Source organism: Oncorhynchus keta, unplaced genomic scaffold (genome assembly GCF_023373465.1).
Source record: "Oncorhynchus keta strain PuntledgeMale-10-30-2019 unplaced genomic scaffold, Oket_V2 Un_contig_21807_pilon_pilon, whole genome shotgun sequence".
Taxonomy (NCBI): Eukaryota; Metazoa; Chordata; class Actinopteri; order Salmoniformes; family Salmonidae; genus Oncorhynchus; species Oncorhynchus keta.
This window is the reverse complement of record NW_026282613.1, coordinates 10,769-32,241: the sequence shown is the minus strand read 5'-3', so window position 1 is coordinate 32,241 and position 21,473 is coordinate 10,769. Positions and strand designations below refer to the sequence as shown.

General features: G+C 49.5%; 1 protein-coding gene, 4 non-coding genes and 7 pseudogenes across 5 annotated transcripts; 11 read left to right on the top strand and 1 right to left on the bottom strand.

Moving 5' to 3' along the window:
- The first annotated feature begins 1,784 nt into the window (after positions 1-1,784).
- Positions 1,785-1,963, top strand: LOC118380091 (uncharacterized; annotated as a pseudogene).
- Positions 1,964-2,443: 480 nt separating this feature from the next.
- On the top strand, positions 2,444-2,560 carry LOC118381754 (U5 spliceosomal RNA). Its single transcript, XR_004825169.2, has one exon. It is a non-coding gene; the product is annotated as a U5 spliceosomal RNA (small nuclear RNA).
- Positions 2,561-8,310: 5,750 nt separating this feature from the next.
- LOC118382575 (uncharacterized) lies at positions 8,311-8,491 on the top strand (annotated as a pseudogene).
- Positions 8,492-8,971: 480 nt separating this feature from the next.
- On the top strand, positions 8,972-9,088 carry LOC118382577 (U5 spliceosomal RNA). Its single transcript, XR_004825353.2, has one exon. It is a non-coding gene; the product is annotated as a U5 spliceosomal RNA (small nuclear RNA).
- Positions 9,089-11,437: 2,349 nt separating this feature from the next.
- On the top strand, positions 11,438-11,595 carry LOC118383512 (uncharacterized; annotated as a pseudogene).
- A 451-nt stretch (positions 11,596-12,046) lies between these two features.
- LOC118383514 (U5 spliceosomal RNA) lies at positions 12,047-12,163 on the top strand. Its single transcript, XR_004825625.2, has one exon. It is a non-coding gene; the product is annotated as a U5 spliceosomal RNA (small nuclear RNA).
- A 2,342-nt stretch (positions 12,164-14,505) lies between these two features.
- Positions 14,506-14,685, top strand: LOC118380090 (uncharacterized; annotated as a pseudogene).
- Positions 14,686-15,107: 422 nt separating this feature from the next.
- Positions 15,108-15,224, top strand: LOC118381749 (U5 spliceosomal RNA). Its single transcript, XR_004825167.2, has one exon. It is a non-coding gene; the product is annotated as a U5 spliceosomal RNA (small nuclear RNA).
- A 229-nt stretch (positions 15,225-15,453) lies between these two features.
- Positions 15,454-15,578, top strand: LOC118381753 (uncharacterized; annotated as a pseudogene).
- Positions 15,579-17,670: 2,092 nt separating this feature from the next.
- Positions 17,671-18,936, top strand: LOC127921239 (uncharacterized). The gene has a single exon (XM_052504998.1). The coding sequence runs from the start codon at positions 17,671-17,673 to the stop codon at positions 18,934-18,936; it is 1,266 nt and encodes a 421-aa protein (XP_052360958.1).
- Positions 18,937-19,452: 516 nt separating this feature from the next.
- LOC127921243 (uncharacterized) lies at positions 19,453-19,628 on the top strand (annotated as a pseudogene).
- A 1,252-nt stretch (positions 19,629-20,880) lies between these two features.
- Positions 20,881-21,045, bottom strand: LOC127921241 (uncharacterized; annotated as a pseudogene).
- Between the last annotated feature and the right edge of the window lie 428 nt (positions 21,046-21,473).

Here is a 21,473-nt window from a genome sequence, read left to right as displayed (position 1 = left end):
GGGGGTGGAAGATGTCTTTTGCCTCCAAGAAAATGCAGCAGAGAGAGCCTTTGAGGTTACTTTCTACAAAGAGGAAAAGCATGACCAGATTATGCGGATGGTGCGAGAGGGCTGGAGAAGGAGAGACCCATATGCTATTATGTGGTGAGAAGTCTGGCAAAGAACAATCTGAGAATTGTTACGGTCAAGATGTACAATCCCTATGTGAAAGAAGAGGACGTGAGGGCATTCTTGGGGAGATATATGACCAACATCTCCTCAGCAAGGCTCCTGAAGGACACACTTGGGTTTTGGGACGGGAGGAGGAGTTTTCAGGCGCTCCTCAAGGAAGACCCGGGGGGTATAGGAGGTTACCTCCATCCTCCAGCTATGTTCTCCCTGGGGGCTGACAGGGGGACATTGAATTATGCCCGTCAGCCTCCATTCTGCAGGCGGTGTATGGCCTATGGCCATACCCTGGCCTCGTGTAACACCAGGAGATGCAGGTTCTGTGGATCAGAGGAGCACGAGGCCGGGGACTGCGATGAGCCGAGGAAATGCCACGGGTGTGGCTCGGTAGCGCACCTGTGGCGGGACTGCCCGGCCCGGCGTAGGTCATACGCGTCTGCAGCCGGGGGGGGAGCGAGAGCGGAGGATGGAGGAAGAAGAGGAAGAGAGGAGCCGGGAAAAGGAGATGAACAGAAGGAGTCGGAGGGAGGAGGAGAAAAAGAAAAGAAAGCTGGAACAGAAAGAGAGGCGGACGGGATGGAAGAAGAGGTGGTCGGGACAGAAGGAGGGGTGGACGGGATGGAAGGAGAAGGAGTCGGAATAGAGGTTGGGAAGGAGGTTGAAGGAGAAAAGGAAAAGAAAAAGAAGAAGAAGAAGACTGCGACGAGGATGGAGGAGAGTGAGGAGACGGGGAGAGTGGAGAGGTCAGAGAAGAAAATAGGGGAGAGGAAGGAGACGGAGGAGGTTGTGGAGAAGAAATCAGAAGGAGAGGCGGCCGGAAAGGAGGAAGAGAAGAAGAAGATGGTGAGGAGGGATGGGATGATGTTGGTGGATAGGGCAATGTTGGAGGATTTGAAAGAAAAGATGAAGGTTTTAGTGGAGAAAAAAAAGGCAGAGAGGGCAAAGGAGGAGACAAGGGAGAAGGAAGGCGCGGGGGTTTGTGGGGGAGTTGGAGACTTTCCTGACCCTCCGAGCAAGAGGACAAAGAAGGTGGCGAGGAGGAGGGCTGAAAAGAAAGGGGAGGGGGCAGAACGGGGGGATGGAGAGGTGGCGGGGCCCTCTTGGGCTCCGTCTCCATCTTCCTTTAAACCCCTCGCAGAGCTTGACCTCCCGGGTATGGCTCGGAGCTGGATGATGGAGGGGGAGGCGGATTTCCTCTTTTTGGAGGCCACGTCCCCGGTTCGGAGTCCGGAGGAGGGGGGGGTGATGGATTTGAGTGGGGGGCTGGTGTCGGGTGGTGTTGCTGTGTTCAGGGGAGGGGGGACGGGGGGAAATGGGGGTAATGTAGATGGGATAGAGAAAGGGAGCACTAGGTGAGAAGTTGTTGTAAAGTAGGTGGTGTGTTTGGGCATATGGTAGGTTAGTGGTTAATGGTTTTGGATTTTTTGGACTGAACATTAGGTTTTGGTTAATTGAAGATATTTGAGTTAAAGAGAATTACTGAAGATTATTGTTTGGTTTATTGGGTTTGGTTTAGGTTATTAGTTATGAAATGATGATTTGTAGTTTGTTGGAATTGTATAGTTAAGTTGACTGAATTTTGGAAGTGTATTGTTTGGTTTTTGAATGTAATAAAAATATTTTGTAAAAAAAAAAAAAAAAATCTGTTCTTATCAGTTTAATATCTGATACGTCCCCCATCGGGGGACTACATATTAAATGGATTTTTCGAACAGGGAGTCGGAAATGGGGCTTGCTCCGTCCGCTCCACGCATCGACCCGGTATTGCAGTACCTCCGGGAACGGTGCAACACTTTTCTCCCGTTGTCAAGGAAAAATGCTCATTCGCAAAGCTATGTAAACAGCTAGCTAGCTGCTAGCTAGCTAGCTAGCATAAGAAGAGAAGAAGGAAAGAAACATTCAATCAAACTGAAAGAAAGGCGAAGCGCTCTTCAATGGGGTCCCCGTTTCCCGCCATTTTTGTTAAAAAAAAAAAAAAAAAAAAAAAAAAAAAAATTTGGGCCAGGATTGTGTGTGTGTGTGTGTGTGTGTGTGTGTGTCTCTCTCTCTCTCTCTCTCTCTCTCTCTCTCTCTCTCTCTCTCTCTCTCTCTCTCTCTCTCTCTCTCTCTCTCTCTCTGTCGCTGTGTCTCTGTCGCTGTGTCTCTGTCTCTGTCTCTGACCTTCTTTTTATCCACAGCCCTGGAAAACTTGGAAGAGTGGCTTCCGGGAGCACCCGCGGGTACCCGGCCTAGAGTGCACAGAGTGTGTGTCGGGCCCCCACCTCTGACTTCCATACGATTCTGGTTTCTCTTCATTACGCACAAGCCTTTCGCCTTTTACTAAAGACTTCCGTGGAGAGGAACACTTACGAGTTCAACGTATTTTTGGAGGGGCTTTGCTTCTTTGCAGAGCCCGCTATCTTGTTTCAAGAGAAATTGACTGACAGACAGAGGTGGGCCAGGATAGTGACTTAAAGATACATTAGCGACTTTTTCCAAAAAACACATGCCAGTGACTGAGTGAGTGAGTGAGTGAGTGAGTGAGTGAGTGACTGAGTGACTGAGTGACTGAGTGACTGAGGGAGGGAGGAGCCGCCGGCTTTTGCCTACCCGCTGAGGTCTGTCGAGACCCCCGGGGGCCCGGCGGTTGCAGGGTTCCATTTGTGGGTTATCGCTTCTCGGCCTTTTGGCTCAGACCAAGCTTGGTACTGCGGTGCCACAGAGCTCGCTTAGCAGGAAGCCGAAGGCCGGAGGGCGATAAAGTTTTGAAGGAATCGTTAGGGCCAAAAATTATTTTTTCAGTGGCTTCTTGTTTAGAGAGCTGTTTATTTTTGCCTGTTTGGTGTGCTTGTCATTGTGGTGAAAATGGCTCGGTACACGCCAAACAAAAAATCCCAGGGATCGGGATGGTAAATACGTTGAGGTTTAAGTGGAGAAACAAGGAGTTGGAACCCTTTGGGAGAGAGACTTTTGGGAAGTTAATCCTGATGGCGGTTATGAAGCTGGAGGTAAAAGACGTTTTATGCCTACAAGGGAACGCGATGGAAGGAGGCCTATGATGTGACTTTCCATAAAGAAGATAAACATGATGAGATCATGAAGAAGGCGAGAGAGTTGGGAAGCACGAGGCCATTGGGCCACTATGAAGTGTCTAGTTTGGCCAAGAATAATTTCAGAGTAATAACAGTTAACATGTATAATCCCCACGTAACGGATGAGGAGGTAAAAGCTTTTCTTGGGAGATACGTGGAAAATATCTCATCAGCAAAACACCAGAGGGACTCATTGGGATTTTGGAATGGGAAGAGAGGGTTTCAGGCCCTTCTCAAGGAGGATCCAAAGGGCCTGGGAGGCTACCTTCATCCCCCTGCGATGTTCTCCCTGGGGGCTGACAGGGGGACGTTGTATTATGCACGTCAGCCCCCTTTCTGCAGGCGCTGTATGGCCTACGGCCATATCCTCGCCTCGTGCAGCACTAGAAAGTGCAGATTTTGTGGTTCTGGGGAGCACGAGGCGAGGGATTGTGACGAGCCGAAGGCTTGCCACGGGTGTGGCTCCACTCAGCACCTGTGGCGCGATTGCCCGGCTCGTCACAGGTCATACGCGTCTGCAGCTGGAGGGGGAGCAGGAGCGGGGGATGGGGGAAGAAGGGGGGGGGAAGGAAGACCTTTTCAGGAGGAAAAAAAGAAAGAAGAGGAGAAAGGAAGGAAAGCAGGAAGAGAAGAAAAGGAAAAGAAAAGAAGAATGAAGACAAGGAAGAAGAAGGGAAAACAACGGTGGAGGGAATGGTGGGGGAGGGGTGCCTGTGAAAGGACCTGTGGAGGGGGAGGGGGGCAGGACCTGTGGGAGGACCTGTGGGAGGGGGGGAGGGGTGCCTGTGGCAGGACCTGTGGTGGGGGGAGGGGGTGCCTGTGGCAGGACCTGTGGGGGGAGGGGGGCCTGTGGCAGGAGTTGTGGGGGGAGGGGTGCCTGGGGCAGGACCGGTGGGGGGGAGGGGGTGACTGGGGCAGGACCTGGGGAGGGGGAGGAGGGGGGAGGGAGTGGGGAGATAGTAGCTAAATGGTAGAGGAGATGAGAGAGATGGTGGAGGGGCTAGCGGAGGAGAGGGGTGGTGTCTCTCCGCTACCCCCTACACCAAAAAAGGAAAAAAAAAGGAGAAAAAGAAAAGGAAGAAGGACCCGGTAGGCAGGGAGGGGGGGGATGGGGAGGGGAGGAGCCAAAAGAATGGGGTTGAGGAGAAAGAGTTTGGCGTCTCTTTTCTCCTCAGCCTCGGATCTGCCGGTGGGGGGTGAAGGTCAGGTGGTGGATCTGGCCTGTCTGTCTGAGGAGGGATCCCTTCTCCTGTTCGAGGGGATGGGGTCCCCTATTCTCAGCCAGGCAGTCTACGGGGAGAGAGTTGGTGGAGAGCCCGGGATGCAGAGCACTCCAATACCCAACACCATGCCTGCATCCTGGGTTCCAGGGATAGAGGAGGACGGGGGGGCGTCAGGAGGAGAGGGGACGTCCCTGCCGGTGGAGATGGAACAGGGGAGCATCGGGTGAGTCTCCTGTTTTTTTCTTTGGGTTTTGGGTTGAATTGTTATTATAATTAAATGAATATGTCTGTTTCTTTTTTTAGTTTAAATGTTAGAGGGTTAAGGGATTTTGTTAAAAGGAGGGCGGTATTTTGTTATTTAGAGGGGATGGGTTTTGATTTCTGTTTTTTACAGGAGGTTCACCTGAGGGATGGTGGGGATGTGGCTAGATTTAGGAGAGAGTGGGATAAGGGGGAATCTTTTTGGGGCATAGGAGGGGTGCACTCAACAGGAGTAGGAATTTTGTGTGGGAATAGAGAAGTTAAGGTAGAAAGCACTTTTGTTATAATGCAGGGTAGAGTATTGGGGATAGATGTAGTGTATAGAGAAGCTAGGTATAGGTTAATTGGGGTGTATGGGCCACAGGTGGCGGCAGACAGGAGGGAGATGGTGGACTGTCTGGCGCCCCTGTGTGTTACAAACAGGCACTTGGTGATAGGAGGGGATTTTAATATAGATTTAGGGGTAGGTGGTGATAGTAGTGCAGGTGCCATCACCGGGCTAATGGCTTGCCATGGTCTGGTTGATGGTGGCCTGCACACTACTCCGGCAATGGTCAGTCCTACATGGCGCAACTCCAGGGGGGTTGCGCGGAGGCTCGACTACGTTTTTCTATCCAGGTCTTTGGGTCAGTTGTCTGGGCGACTGGTGCCTGTTTCATTCTCGGATCACGACGGGGTGTTCCTGCAGGTGGGGTCGCCAGTCCGCCTCTTCGGTAGGGGGTACTGGAAGTTAGATCGGGTTGTACTGGAGGAGCAGGCTTTCGTTGACGCATTTTTGTGTTTCTTTCGAAGGCTTGACGGCCTCCGGTCTATGTGCGAGGGGGTGTTAGAGTGGTGGGATTTAGTTAAGGTGAGGATTAGGGCTTTTATAATAGGGTATTGTAAAAGGAAAAAGAGGGAGGAAAGGAGGGAGGTTGATCATCTCCAAAGGTTAATTGAACTTGAGTACGAGGCAGGCAACCTCGGCGGGTCAATTGACTGGGAGAGATCAGCAGCCCTAAAGGCGCAGCTCAGGGAGCTGCAGGAGCAGAAAGCTCGAGCTTTCCTGGAGCGTGCGCATAGTGGCTTTCTAGAACATAATGAGACTTGTTCCGCTATGTTCTTTAAGTCGGTTAGGGCCAGGCAGAGTAGAAAGGTAATGCTTGGCGTTAGAAAAGAAGATGGTAGTGTAGTAAGTAAACCAGAGGAGATGGTCAGGGTGGCAACTGATCATTTCCGAGGTTTATTTAAGGAAAGGGAGATAGATGTAGAGCAGGGAAACGTGTTTTTAGAACACTTGTCCCGGCGGTTGCCGGAGGACATTAGAGACGTGATGGAGGCCCAGATCTCACTGGAAGAGGTTGAGAGTGCTCTTAGGAGGATGGGAAAAGGGAAGGTGCCTGGGATGGATGGGCTGCCGGCTGAGTTTTATCTCAAGTTTTGGGGTATACTTGGACCAGTGGTCCTAGAAGTCTTGAAGGCCATCCTTGAGACAGGGGTCCCGGGGGGATCAATGGCTGTCGGTGTGCTGTCACTTCTTTATAAGAAGGGGGAAGTAACTGACCTTAGCAACTGGCGGCCGTTGACCATGCTGTGCGTAGATTACAAGCTACTTGCAAAGGTCTTAGCGGATCGGTTGCGCACAGCCCTTCCCTACGTCGTTCATGAGGATCAGACGTGTGGGGTTGAGGGTCGCTCTATTCGATGGAACCTACAGTTGATCAGGGACTCCATCGCCTGGGTTGAAGATAGAGGGCTGCCTTTAATGGTAGCAGCGCTAGATCAGGCGAAAGCTTTTGATCGCGTGAATAGATCTTTTCTATTCAGGGTATTAGGTAGATTAGGTTTTGGGGAGAAGTACATAGGATGGATCCGTACTTTGTATGTCGGAGCGGGGTGCCGAGTAAGTGTAAACAGTCACTTAGGTGATGTTTTTGACCTCTCGTCTGGGGTCAGGCAGGGATGCCCACTCTCGGCTCTCCTCTTCGTTCTGTACATGGAGCCTCTGGGGGCTGCCATTAGGGCAGACACAGGGGTGGAGGGTTTGTTGATCCCTGGAAGTGGCGGGCTGCGTGTTAAGATGACGCAGTACGCCGACGACACTTCCTTGCTGCTATGCAAGGACTCGTGCTTGACAAGGTCCCTTGCCATCATTGGAGATTTCACCCGAGCGTCGGGGGCGGTTCTGAATCACGCAAAGTCTTCCGTTAAGTTTTTCGGAAGATGGCGCGGTAGGACGGATGTGCCCGGGGGGTTATCTCTCTGTGAGGGGGCCCTGAGGATTCTCGGGGTCCATTTTGAGACCTCCGGCTCAGCGACGCTGAACTGGAACATGAGTATCGCAGTGGTTCAGAGGAAGCTAGCAATGTGGAAGGCTAGGTCTTTGTCTTTTATAGGTAAGGTCCTGGTCCTAAAGGTGGATGTATTGCCATCTCTTTTGTACTTGGCGTACATCTACCCATTGCCGGCTTGTCTGAGAAGGTCTCTAGTGAGGCTCGTGTTTCAGTTTATGTGGGGTGGCAGGTACGAGTGGGTCGCCAGGGCGCGCATGCTCTGTCCCATCGGGGAGGGAGGTAGGGGGGTACCACATCTCCCCCTCAAGCTAGACGCCATTTTTGTTTCTTTCCTGTTGACGGAGCTTGCTCGTCCGGTTATACACCCGTCCGGTTACCTCCTGCGGGTGTTCTTCTCGTATCAGGCGAGAAGCGTAATGGTGTGGTCTAACGCGGGTCCTCGGGCGGAACAGCTGCCGTGGCACTTTGGCCATGCGGCCAAGTGGCTGCGTGCGCACCCCGAGGTTGAAGTTGCCCGAGTAGGTTTAGATCACAGGCACCTGTACGAAGAGGTCAGGCAGGCAGGGAGTCCTGCGCCTGTAGCGGGCATCTCGTCAGTGGTCTGGGAGGGAGTGCAGGCGCGGGGCCTGGACAACAGGCTCAAGGACCTGAATTGGTTGGGCCTCCATAAGTGCTTGCCGGTACGTGCCATTATGTACCGGCATAGTTTGTCGCGATCCCCCACCTGTCCAAGATCTGCTTGTGGCAGGGAGGAGACTGTGCGCCATGCCTTCTGGGACTGTGCCTTTGCCGGACTAGTCTGGGCTAGGGCACGGGTGCTGCTAGGTATGGTTAGGAACGACTTTGTTTTGTCGTGGGCTAGGTTAGAGAGAGGAGTAGGGAGAGCGAAGGGAACAAATAGGGACAGGTTTCTGCTCTGGCTTCTCATGAGCCTCTTTAAACGGGGGCTGTGGGAAGCCAGGCAGGAATTGGTAAAGACAGGGAAAGATTGGGGGGTGGAAGGGATAGTGAGGAGGGTGGAAGGTGATGTGAGGGGGAGGATGAAGAGGGAGGAGAGGAAGTGGGGGCAGCATGCGGCACGGGAGAGGTGGAAGGGGGGTTTAGGGCTGGGAGTGTTAGAGAGGGATTTATAAGGGGATAGATTAGGGAAGGGAGGATAGGGAAGGGTTAGGTATTGGTTAGGTATGATGGGGAGGGACGATGCTCCCCTGGATTTTATTTTGGTGTTTTTGTTTATTAAGTGGAAATACCATGGTTTGTTTTGTAGATTGAAAATTTAAGTTTGTAAATAAGAATGGTATTTGAACGTAATAAATTATTTTTTGTAAAAAAAAAAAAAAAATCTGTTCTTATCAGTTTAATATCTGATACGTCCCCCATCGGGGGACTACATATTAAATGGATTTTTCGAACAGGGAGTCGGAAATGGGGCTTGCTCCGTCCGCTCCACGCATCGACCCGGTATTGCAGTACCTCCGGGAACGGTGCAACACTTTTCTCCCGTTGTCAAGGAAAAATGCTCATTCGCAAAGCTATGTAAACAGCTAGCTAGCTAGCTGCTAGCTAGCTGCTGCTAGCTAGCTAGCTAGCAAGAAAGAAGGAAAGAAACATTCAATCAAACTGAAAGAAAGGCGAAGCGCTCTTCAATGGGGTCCCCCGTTTCCCGCCATTTTTGTTAAAAAAAAAAAAAAAAAAAAAAAAAAAAAAAATTTGGGCCAGGATTGTGTGTGTGTGTGTGTGTGTGTGTGTGTGTCTCTCTCTCTCTCTCTCTCTCTCTCTCTCTCTCTCTCTCTCTCTCTCTCTCTCTGTGTCTCTGTCGCTGTGTCTCTGTCTCTGTGTCTCTGTCTCTGTGTCTCTGACCTTCTTTTTATCCACAGCCCTGGAAAACTTGGAAGAGTGGCTTCCGGGAGCACCCGCGGGTACCCGGCCTAGAGTGCACAGAGTGTGTGTCGGGCCCCCACCTCTGACTTCCATACGATTCTGGTTTCTCTTCATTACGCACAAGCCTTTCGCCTTTTACTAAAGACTTCCGTGGAGAGGAACACTTACGAGTTCAACGTATTTTTGGAGGGGCTTTGCTTCTTTGCAGAGCCCGCTATCTTGTTTCAAGAGAAATTGACTGACAGACAGAGGTGGGCCAGGATAGTGACTTAAAGATACATTAGCGACTTTTTCCAAAAAACACATGCCAGTGACTGAGTGACTGAGTGAGTGAGTGAGTGAGTGAGTGAGTGAGTGAGTGACTGAGTGACTGAGGGAGGGAGGAGCCGCCGGCTTTTGCCTACCCGCTGAGGTCTGTCGAGACCCCCGGGGGCCCGGCGGTTGCAGGGTTCCATTTGTGGGTTATCGCTTCTCGGCCTTTTGGCTCAGATTCAAGCTTGACACCCAGGTGTCTTAGAGCCCGCTGAGCCAAAAGGTCGAAGGAAGGCAGGAGGGAGGAAGGTTTGTTGTAATTTTTTTTTTTGGGTGTTTTTACAGAAAAAGGGAGGAGAAGAAAGGGGAGATGGCAGAATAATGCAACAAGAAGGTCCCTGGTGGATCGGACTGAAAACACTATAAGGTTTGCATGGAAGAAGAGAAGATAGAGGAGCCATGGAAGGGAGAAGTTTGGGAGAACCATTTTGATGGGGAGCTGAAAGCTGGAGGTGAAGGATGTCTTGTGCCTTCAGGACAATCCATGGAGAAGGCCTTTGATGTGACATTTTACACAGAAGAGAAACATGAAAGATCATGAAGAAGGTGAGGGAAGATGGAGGAGAGAGCCGATGTGCCATTACGAGGTGACCAGCCTGGCCAAAACCAATTTTAGGCTGGTCACAGTGCACGTTTACAACCCTCATGTGAAGGATGAGGAGGTGAGGGCCTTTCTGGGGGGATACCTGGATGGCGTCTCCTCGGCAAGACACATAAAGGATTCCATGGGCTTTTGGAATGGGAGGAGATGCTTCCAGGCTCTCCTCAGAGAGGACCCGAGAGGATTGGGTGGTTTCCTCCATCCTCCAGCAATGTTCTCCCTGGGGGCTGACAGGGGGACTTTACATTATGCCCGTCAGCCTCCTTTCTGCAGGCGGTGTATGGCCTATGGCCATACCCTGGCCTCGTGTGAAACCAGGAGATGCAGGTTCTGTGGATCGGAGGAGCACGAGGCCAGGGACTGTGCCGAGCCGAGGAGATGCCACGGGTGTGGTTCGGCGACGCACCTGTGGCGGGACTGCCCGGCTCGGCGAAGGTCATACGCGTCTGCAGCGGGGGGGGCGAGAGCGGAGGATGGAGGAAGACAAGGTAGAGAGGAGCCGGAAGAAGGGGGCAGAAGGACGGAGCAGAAGGAGTCGGAGGGAGGAGAAGAAAAAGAGGAGAGAGCTGGGACAGAAAGAGAGGAGGACGGGATGGAAGAAGAGGTGGTCGGGACAGAAGGAGAGGTGGTCGGGACAGAAGGAGAGGTGGTCGGAACAGAAGGAGAGGAGGCCGGGAAGGAAGGAGAGGGAGTTGGTTTAGAAGAAGGGAAGGAGGAAGAAGGAGAAAAGAAGGAAAAGAAGAAGAAGAAGGCGGTGGTGATGGAGGTGGAGGAGGAGACGGCACAGGAAGGAGAGGTGGAAGGGCAAGAGGGCGTGAAGGACTGGGGGGAAAGTGAGGTGGTGAAGGCAAGGGTGGAAGAGTTGAGAGGGATGGTGGTGGGTTTGGTAGAGGGGGAAAAGGAAAAGGAAAAGGAGAAGGAAAAGGAAAAGGAAGAGCACGTGGTGAATTATATTTATAAAACATCGTTAGTACATGCACTGCCGTGCAAAAAGGCAAAGAAAGGGGAGCGGGTGGAAAGCAGGAGGAGGAAGGGTGGAAAGAGGGGGGGGGGAGCAGAAAGGGGGGATGGGGAGGTAGCGGGGCCCTCGTGGGCGCCGTCGGCCTCATCTTTTAAGCCCCTGGATGAACTGGACCTCCCGGGTATGGCTGGTGCCTGGATGATGGAGGGAGGGACTGGCTTCATGTTTGGGGATGTGGGGCCCCCGGTCCGGAGTCCGGAGGAGGTGATGGATTTAAGTGTGGGGCATGGGCCGGTTACTGTTCCTGTGTCCAGGGGAGAGGGGATGGTGGGAGATGGTGGGGATGTAGGGGATTCACGAGTGGAGGTGGGATCACAGTTAGGCGGGATAGAGAAAGGGAGCACTGGGTGAGATGGTGTTGTGGAAAAGGTGGTGTATATGGGAATATTGTAGATTATTGGTTAATGGTTTGGATTTGGAGTTGTCGCGTATAAATTAGTAGTTTTGGACTGATTATTTGTATGATAGTAGATTTAAGTTAATGGAATTGCGGAAGATTATTGATTGGTTTTTGGATTTGGTTATAGTTTATTAGTTTAGGATGATTATTTGTAGTTTGCTGTAATTGTATAGTTTGAGTTGAAATAAGTTTGGATTATTATTGTTTGGTTTTTGATTGTAAATAAATATATTTTATAAAAAAAAAAATCTGTTCTTATCAGTTTAATATCTGATACGTCCCCCATCGGGGGACTACATATTAAATGGATTTTTCGAACAGGGAGTCGGAAATGGGGCTTGCTCCGTCCGGTATTGCAGTACCTCCGGGAACGGTGCAACACTTTTCTCCCGTTGTCAAGGAAAAATGCTCATTCGCAAAGCTATGTAAACAGCTAGCTAGCTGCTAGCTAGCTAGCTAATGCTTTCCATAGAAGAGAAGAAGGAAAAGAAACATTCAATCAAACTGAAAGAAAGGCGAAGCGCTCTTCAATGGGGTCCCCGTTTCCCGCCATTTTGTTAAAAAAAAAAAAAAATCTTTGGGCCAGGATTGTGTGTGTGTGTGTGTGTGTGTGTGTGTGTGTGTGTGTGTGTGTGTGTGTGTCTCTCTCTCTCTCTCTCTGTCGCTGTGTCTCTGTCGCTGTGTCTCTGTCTCTGTGTCTCTGTCTCTGTGTCTCTTGACCTTCTTTTTATCCACAGCCCTCGAAAACTTGGAAGAGTGGCTTCCGGGAGCACCCGCGGGTACCCGGCCTAGAGTGCACAAAGTGTGTGTCGGGCCCCCACCTCTGACTTCCATACGATTCTGGTTTCTCTTCATTACGCACAAGCCTTTCGCCTTTTACTAAAGACTTCCGTGGAGAGGAACACTTACGAGTTCAACGTATTTTTGGAGGGGCTTTGCTTCTTTGCAGAGCCCGCTATCTTGTTTCAAGAGAAATTGACTGACAGACAGAGGTGGGCCAGGATAGTGACTTAAAGATACATTAGCGACTTTTTCCAAAAAACACATGCCAGTGACTGAGTGAGTGAGTGAGTGAGTGAGTGAGTGAGTGAGTGACTGAGTGACTGAGTGACTGAGGGAGGGAGGAGCCGCCGGCTTTTGCCTACCCGCTGAGGTCTGTCGAGACCCCCGGGGGCCCGGCGGTTGCAGGGTTCCATTTGTGGGTTATCGCTTCTCGGCCTTTTGGCTCAGATTCAAGCTCGACACCCAGGTGTTTGAGAGCCCGCTGAGCCAGAAGGTCGAAGGAAGGCAGGAGGGAGGAAGGTTTATTGGTTTGTCTGAAAGTTTTTTTGGGTTTCTCTATTTGAGGTTTCTCCTTTTGAAGAGAGCTATTTTGGGTTTTCATTTATCTGATGGAGATGGCAGACCAAGAACAAATCAAGTCGGTTCCTGGGCTGGGATTGGTTTACACTGTAAGGTTTTGCATGGAGAGGAAAGGAGAGGAGCCGTTTGGGAAGAGAGGTTTGGAAGAACTGTCTTGATGGGGGAGCTAAAGCTGGAAGTCCAAGAAGTTATGTGCCTTCAGGATAACCCGCTGGAGAAAGCCTTTGATGTCACATTTTATACAGAAGAGATGCATGGAAACATCATGAAGAAGGTGAGGGCTGCGGGAGGTGAGAGCCCCATATGCAATTACGAGGTCACAAGTCTGGCCAAAAACAATTTTAGACTTGTGACAGTAAACATGTATAATCCCCATGTCAAGGACGAGGAGGTTAGAGCATTCTTGGGAAGGTTTATGGAGAATGTGTCTTCGGCAAGGCTCCTCAGGGACTCCCTGGGGTTCTGGACTGGGAGGAGGTGCTTTCAGGCACTCCTCAGGGAGGACCCAGAGGGGTTGGACGGTTACCTCCATCCTCCAGCGTTGTTCTCCCTGGGGGCTGACAGGGGGACATTGAACTATGCTCGTCAGCCTCCTTTCTGCAGGCGATGTATGGCCTATGGCCATACACTCGCCTCGTGCAGCACCAGGAGATGCAGGTACTGTGGATCGGAGGAGCACGAGGCGAGGGATGTGCCGAGCCGAAGGCATGCCACGGGTGTGGCTCGGTAGCACACCTGTGGCGGGACTGCCCGGCTCGGCAGAGGTCATACTCGTCTGCAGCTGGGGGGGGAGCGAGAGCGGGGGATGGAGGAAGACAAGGTAGAGAGGAGCCGGAAGAAGGGGGCAGAGGTGGAAAGAGGAGGGAGGGAGTCTAAAGGAGGATGAAGAAGGTGGAGGAGAGGCTGGGACAGAAAGAGAGGAGGACGGGATGGAAGGAGAGGTGGTCGGGACAGAAGGAGAGGTGGTCGGGATGGAAGGAGAGGTGGCTGGGATGAAGGAGAGGTGGTCGGGCGGGAGAGGAGGCCGGAACGGAAGGAGAAGAGGCACCGGAAGGAGGAGAGGTGGCCGGAAGGGAGGAGAGGTGGAAGAACGGGAGGAGAGGTGGTGATGGAGGGGAGGAGGAGCACTGGCCAGGAAGGAGAGGCGGAAGGGCAAGAGGCACGGAAGGACCGGGGGATAGTGAAGTGTGGAGGGCAAGGGTGGAGGATTTGAGAAAGATGGTGGGGAATTGGTAGAGAAAAGAGAAAGGGAGAATGGAAAGGAGAAGGAAGGCATTATGGATGAATTTGAACATATTGAACCTGTGCTCAGTGTACCTCAAAGTAAGAGGACAAAGAGGCTGGTGAAGAGGAGGGGTGGAAAGAAGGGGGGCAGAACGGGGGATGGGGAGGTGGCGGGGCCCTCATGGGCTCCGTCTCCATCCTCTTTAAACCCCTGGATGAGCTCAACCTCCCATGCTCAGGCTGGTGAACTGGATTATGGAGGGGGAGCCGGACTTTTTATTTGGGGATGTAATGTCCCCGGTTCGGAGTCCGGAGGAGGGGGCGATGGACTTGAGTGGGGGGCAGGTGCCGGGTGTTGTTGTTGCTGTGTTCAGGGGAGGGGGGAAGGTGGGAGAAGGGAATAAAGTAGGGTCACAGTTAGATGGGATAGAGAAGGGGAGCACTGGGTGAGATTTTGGTGTTATATAGGGGGTTGGAGATTTTGTAGGGTATTGGTAATTGGTTTTGGATATGGATAGTTTAGTATTTTTTGAATGGTCATTTGTATGTTATTGATAGTGGAGAGTTAAGTTACGGAAGATTTTGATTGTTTTTTGGATTTGGTCATAGTTTATTAGTTTTGGATGATTATTTGTAGTTTTGTTGTAATTGTATAGTTTAAGTTGAATTAATTTTGGATTATTATTGTTTGGTTTTGATTGTTAATAAATATATTTTATAAAAAAAAAAAAAAAATCTGTTCTTATCAGTTTAATATCTGATACGTCCCCCATCGGGGGACTACATATTAAATGGATTTTTCGAACAGGGAGTCGGAAATGGGGCTTGCTCCGTCCGCTCCACGCATCGACCCGGTATTGCAGTACCTCCGGGAACGGTGCAACACTTTTCTCCCGTTGTCAAGGAAAAATGCTCATTCACAAAGCTATGTAAACAGCTAGCTAAGAAGAGAAGAAGGAAAGAAACATTCAATCAAACTGAAAGAAAGGTGAAGCGCTCTTCAATGGGGTCCCCCGTTTCCCGCCATTTTTGTTAAAAAAAAAAAAAAAAAAAAAAAATTTGGGCCAGGATTGTGTGTGTGTGTGTGTGTGTGTGTGTGTGTGTGTGTGTGTGTCTCTCTCTCTCTCTCTCTCTCTGTCGCTGTGTCTCTGTCGCTGTGTCTCTGTCTCTGTGTCTCTGTCTCTGTGTCTCTGACCTTCTTTTTATCCACAGCCCTGGAAAACTTGGAAGAGTGGCTTCCGGGAGCACCCGCGGGTACCCGGCCTAGAGTGCACAGAGTGTGTGTCGGGCCCCCACCTCTGACTTCCATACGATTCTGGTTTCTCTTCATTACGCACAAGCCTTTCGCCTTTTACTAAAGACTTCCGTGGAGAGGAACACTTACGAGTTCAACGTATTTTTGGAGGGGCTTTGCTTCTTTGCAGAGCCCGCTATCTTGTTTCAAGAGAAATTGACTGACAGACAGAGGTGGGCCAGGATAGTGACTTAAAGATACATTAGCGACTTTTTCCAAAAAACACATGCCAGTGACTGAGTGAGTGAGTGAGTGAGTGAGTGAGTGAGTGAGTGACGGAGGAGCCGCCGGCTTTTGCCTACCCGCTGAGGTCTGTCGAGACCCCCGGGGGCCCGGCGGTTGCAGGGTTCCATTTGTGGGTTATCGCTTCTCGGCCTTTTGGCTCAGATCAAGTGTAGTATCTGTCCTTAAAGTTTTAACCTCCTCTCCCTTCCACCCCCCTTTACCCCGGAGGGAGAGAGAGAAATCACCAGAAAAATAATCCCCTTTTAACTGTTCAATGCCTTTTCTTTTAGCACTGTTTTTACTCACCCCTTTTATGGCTTTTAAAATCACCACTATAAACGTGAGGAGTGTGAAAACAACAATGAGAGCACAGTCGGTTTTATCCTTTTTAGAAAGGTTTAACTCAGATGTGTTTTTATTACAGGAGTGTGGTCTACCCTTTTTATCCTCTTACAGCAAATGGGAGGATAAGTGGCAGCACGGGCCCTCCCTTTGGAGTGGCTCAAATTTTAACAAGAACGACGGTGTTGCCATTTTAATCAAGACCCCACAGGTGGTGGTGAAGGGAGCACGGTGGTGGTAGGTGGGCGTGCTCTTTAGCCAATTGTACTTTTATGGGGGGATTTTAACGTGCTAAACGTATATGGTTTTAATGACAAACATGACCGGTGCGCACTTTTAGAGGACTTGCAGTCCCACATGCTAGGGAGGGATCCTCTAGTGGTGGGTGGGGATTTTAATTGTGTTTTAAGTAGAGCAGACAGGAGAGGGGCAGGAGAGGATTTTAAGGTAGACAGGTCAAGTGTTTTATTGCAAGGGTTGTGCAGGGATTTTAAACTGACGGACTGTTTTAAAACCCTGCATCCAAGAGAGGAGGGCTTCACCTGGACCAGTGGTGACGGCACCAGAGCCTCTCGCATTGATTATCTGTTTACCCGGGACTGTCCCCCAACTGATGCTAGAATAACCCCTGCTTTCTTCTCAGATCACGTAATGCTGACGTGCACCCTTTCACTAACCTCGGGTGTGACTGTGGGAAGAGGGCCCTGGAAATTGAACTGCTCCCTGCTAGAAGATGATAGAGTAGTTAGCCAGTACAGAGAGCAGTTCAGCCAGTGGCAGACGCTACAGGACTTTTTTTTGACACACGAGCACAGTGGTGGGAAATGGTGAAGGGAAGGACGAGGACTTTCTTTAGAGAGATAGGAAAGGAAAAAAGCAAGGCAAAAGATAGACGCATGGTGGGACTGCAAAAGCGACTGGAAAGGTATTTTAACTTACGCCAACAGGGCTTTGATTTTAACCAAGAAATTAAAGAAGTTAAAAAGGAAATGGCATTTTTAGCAGAACAGAGAAGCAAGGGGGTTATTTTAAGAAGCAAGGAAAGGGAATTAGAAGAGGGGAGAAGTGCACTAGGTACTTTTTTAAGAAAATAGTTAGCCAGGGTAGGATTATGACAGGATTGAAAAACAAGGACGGGGTTTTAAAAACAGACACAGAGGGAATAAAGGAAGTGGTCGAGGACTTTTATGGGGAACTGTTTGGGGAAAAGACGTGTGCGAGGGAACAATGGGGGACCTTTTAACATATCTTGACAAGACCTTACCCAACACGGACGACCTGAGAAAAGACCTGACGAGGACAGAAATCGACCAAGGACTGAAACGTTTTAAGAGGGGTAAATCACCGGGGGAGGACGGCCTCCCTTTGGAGTTTTATCTGACCTTTTGGGATGTTTTAGCCGACGAACTTTTGACTGTTTTTACTGACTTCGAACACCTCGACAGACTACCCGACAGTTTTAGAGTGGGGATCGTGACTCTTTTATACAAGAAAAACGACAGGACAGACCTGAAAAACTGGAGACCGATTACCCTTTTAAATTTTGATTGTAAACTTTTTACCAAAGTTTTAACACTCAGAATGTCTTCTGTTTTAGGGGAGGTGATCCACCCGGACCAAACCTGTGCCGTGCCCGGAAGGAAGATCACGGACAGCCTGATACTGATCCGAGATGCCATCTGTTATGCGAGAGACAGAAATATGCGGCTTGTAGTCCTAAATTTAGATTTTGAAAAAGCCTTTGATCGGGTCTCGCACCAGTACCTCTTTAAGGTACTGCAAAAAATGGGTTTCCCGGACAGGTTCTTAGCTTGGGTGGGACTGCTGTACGGGGATATCACCAGCAAAATCCTTGTAAACGGGCATTTGTCAAAAGCAGTGGGAGTACACTGCGGCGTCCGTCAGGGCTGTCCTTTATCTCCTCTTCTGTTCGTGGCCTGCATTGAACCACTGGCACAGGTCTTGAGAAGGGACCAACGGATCAGTGGGGTGGGTATCCCGGGGAGTGGGGGATGACCGCCAAGTGCGTATTTTACATGGACGACGTCAACATTTTATGCACTGACCTTTTATCCGTCGACAGGACTCTGGACAGGACTGACTGGTACGGACGAGCCTCTGGGGCGAGACTGAACAGAGACAAGACAGAGGCCCAATTCTTCGGACCGTGGGCAGACCCAGACTTGACCAGACTACCTTTGACAGTCAAACTGACGGACATAAGGGTACTGGGGGTAAAGTTTGACCAGGAGGGAGGAGGGAGTGGGAACTGGAGTGGGATCCTGGGGACAGTAAGACAGAGACTGGGTTTTTGGGGACTACGACAGCTGACTTTTGAGGGCAAGGTTTTAATCATAAAAGCTGTGATTTTACCTGTGCTTTTATTAATCAGTTCTGTTTTTATCCCCCCCCGAAGGAGTATTTTAGCCCTGGAGCGGATGCTGTTTTACTTTCTGTGGGGAAGCAAGTGGGAGAGGCTGAGGAGGGAGGTGGTCAAGAGGCCCAGGTCCAAGGGGGGGAAAGGCTTGCCTGACCTCTACTTGTTCCTGGGCAGCCGCTACACAGCGTTACATCTGACTCTGGCCACCTCCCCGGTCAATAACAAGACACAGGCCCTCGCACGGTTCTGGCTGGGATCTTACCTCAGGACTCTGAGGCTGATCCCAGTCGACCTGCGAGCCCCAGTCTCTTTCCTGCTCCCCACCCACTACGTCCAGCTCCAGAAATTTTTAAGACATTTCAAACTGGAAAAGGAAGCAGTCACGGTTTTAACTAAACACCGCTCTCTTCTCTCTCTTGTGCAGGAACGGGAACCAGTGTGTCCAGTGCGCGGGCTCGCTATAGGCGAGCCCACAACGGTCTGGCGCAACGTGGCCCATCCTGCACTCCTGAATCGGCATCGGGACCTGTCCTGGATGGTCGCCCACGAGATCCTCCCGGTCAGGGCCGTTATGCACTCACGGGGCATGGCGAGGACATCCGCGTGCCCCCGACCGGGCTGCGGCCAAGAGGAGTCGGTGAGGCACATGCTCTGGGAGTGCAGAGCCGCCAGGGACCTGTGGAAGGAAGCAGGCCCCCTGACCACCTCGTGTCTGCCAGCAGGGGAGGACCTAACACCTCAGCTCGTGCTGTACGGGGTGGGCCGAAGGCCCATCCCACCGAAGGCCTTCACCAAGTTCTGGCCCACCCTCACGTGTCTGAAGGAAGCACTGTGGTCCTCCCGTAACCTGCTGGTAGCAAAAAAAAAAGTGACCACCCCCAGGCAGTGGCCATGGTAGCCACGGAAGCCCTGGGGTGGTACGAACGGAAGGGGGCCTCGACCCCAGGCGAAGGGTCCCCACAACACCCTAGGTCCCTGCGGCCACGGCCTGACAGCGCTGCGGCGCCTAGGCGATGCGCCTAGGGGAGGATCTCCTCTGGGCCCCGAAGGACGGGACGATGGTCTATTCGGGAGAGCAGGATGAGGCGAGCTTGATAAGGACTCACCCCGCTCCTGTACAAGCGATTGAAGACAGCCTTTTAACAAAGTGACTTTTTAACATGTTTCTAACGTCTTAAAAATGTTTTATCTTTGTTGAATCATTTTGTACACATTTTAAATGGCTTTTACAGATTTGATGTTTTTACAAAGAAAGTACTTTTTATTTATAGTTGTTGTCATTGGTTTTAACAACATGTACTTTTAACAAATTTAAATGTAAATTCAAATGCTGTGTTTTATGCCTTGTAGCCGTTTTTATGTGTATAAATGATTAAATGAATGTACGAGCTGTTTTTAAAGGAATGGTGCTAATAAAACTTTTCCAAAAGAAAAAAATCTGTTCTTATCAGTTTAATATCTGATACGTCCCCCATCGGGGGACTACATATTAAATGGATTTTTCGAACAGGGAGATGGAATAGGGGCTTGCTCCGTCCACTCCACGCATCGACCTGGTATTGCAGTACCTCCAGGAACGGTGCACCCCTTCCGTTGTAAATATAAATGAGACGAAGTTAACCGGATGTTACTTTTATTAGAATCATTACGTTTGAGCAAGTCTGTCAATGATGCCTAGAAAGTGGTGAAGCCACTCGGCCTTGACGCTTTTATGCCGTTTGTATGTGTATAAAATGATGTACAAAAATACAGATGAGCTGTTTTCAAAGGAAATGCAACAAAACTTCCAGAAGAAAACACTTGTTCTCACTTGCACCACATCATTGACAGACTTGCTCTAACGTAATGATTCTAATAAAACCAGATTTACAGCTAATCTGGAATAATAATCTATCAAATAGGGGTGTGGGAAACAATTTGCAGATAACAATATTGACACACAACATTTGATCTTTTTTACAAAATGGCCCAGGTAAAATAATTGTCCACTTGGTGGCGCCAGACTTCCACCGACCGTCGCCTTGTTCAAGCTGAACTGTGTGTTCAATCAAAATGCATTTTAATGTTGAACCACTCGACTTCATTACATAGTACATCATCAACACAAATAATGTAGGAAATAAAAATAGCCTATATCTTTTTTGAATATGTCTGTAGAGCCTTGCATGATAAGGCCCTCCTGAATTACTAGAGGCCAAACTTCAAAGATGTCCATGGCACTGGACTGCAGTGAGAGCGAGACCGACAGTGCGTCCCATGGTCCTGGCTGCCTAACTAAATGTGTGCTCAGCATAATAGACTTTAGCAAACATGGCTCTGAGGCATACTTTTACAATTAAGCTTTGTCAGTCACTACAATAAACTTTATATCATGCACATAAAATACCAATAGGCCTATTGGGTTGGAGAGCATCTATCTACTCACGAAATACTGTATATCGATGAATAAAACATGCACTGTTTTGTTTCATACTGAAAGTTGTCATAATTCAAGTTCCATCCATGAAATATTGGAATGTGGAGAAAAAGTGTCCAATAGTGGTTGAACTATAATCCTACAAATCTACTTTCATTCTCACTAATCGTGGAACTGTATGACAACAGTCCAGTCGCCGTGAACCGTGCGCCAGGCTCCAGGTTTAACCTGCTACATAGTTCCATAATGATTACAATAGGCTACATGTCCAAAATGATCGCTAAAATAAATGTATGTGTGTATTACTGACAGATGGCTCCAGATCGTTGCTGATACTAATTGTAAAATAAAAGCCTGGGCGTATAATCGAACCCTTCTAAATTGCATGTTTTCAGCTCGGCAGGTTTAGCCCTACAGAAGCCTGTAGCTTGAGGCTCCAAATTTCATACAAGCGAATCATGACGGCACACAATCAGAATTCTGAATAATGGAAAAATCCATTTAATATATTGTCCCCAGATAAGGGGACATATCAGATATTAAACTGATAAGAATAGATGTATTTTATTTAGCAAAAATGGTTATTGCAATAGCTCATACTTTTAACATAATCATTTGTACACTTTAAAATGACATAATATGCATAAAAAAAAACTGCATTGAAACATTTATATGTTAAAAGTACATGTTAATAAAACACCCTAAGAAATAAGTACTTTTAAACATATCCAATCTGTAAAAGCCATTTCAAATGTGCACATTTTTATTCAAACAAGACTATACCTTTTAAAGACATTATGATTCAAACAAGACTATACCTTTTAAAGACATTATGATTCAAACAAGACTATACCTTTTAAAGACATGTAAACGTCTAAAAGTCCCTTTATTAAAAAAGAGGTCTTCTCTCCTTTGTGCAGGAACGAGGTGAGTCCTTATCACATTTGCCTCCTCCTGCTCTTCCGAATCAACTCCGCCCCCATCCTTCAGGGCCCAGAAGAGATCCCTCCCCTCGCTGC

Excerpts from the sequence above, each read along its gene's own strand:
- LOC127921239 (XM_052504998.1), top strand. The coding sequence starts at position 17,671 with ATGACCGCCAAGTGCGTATTTTACATGGACGACGTCAACATTTTATGC.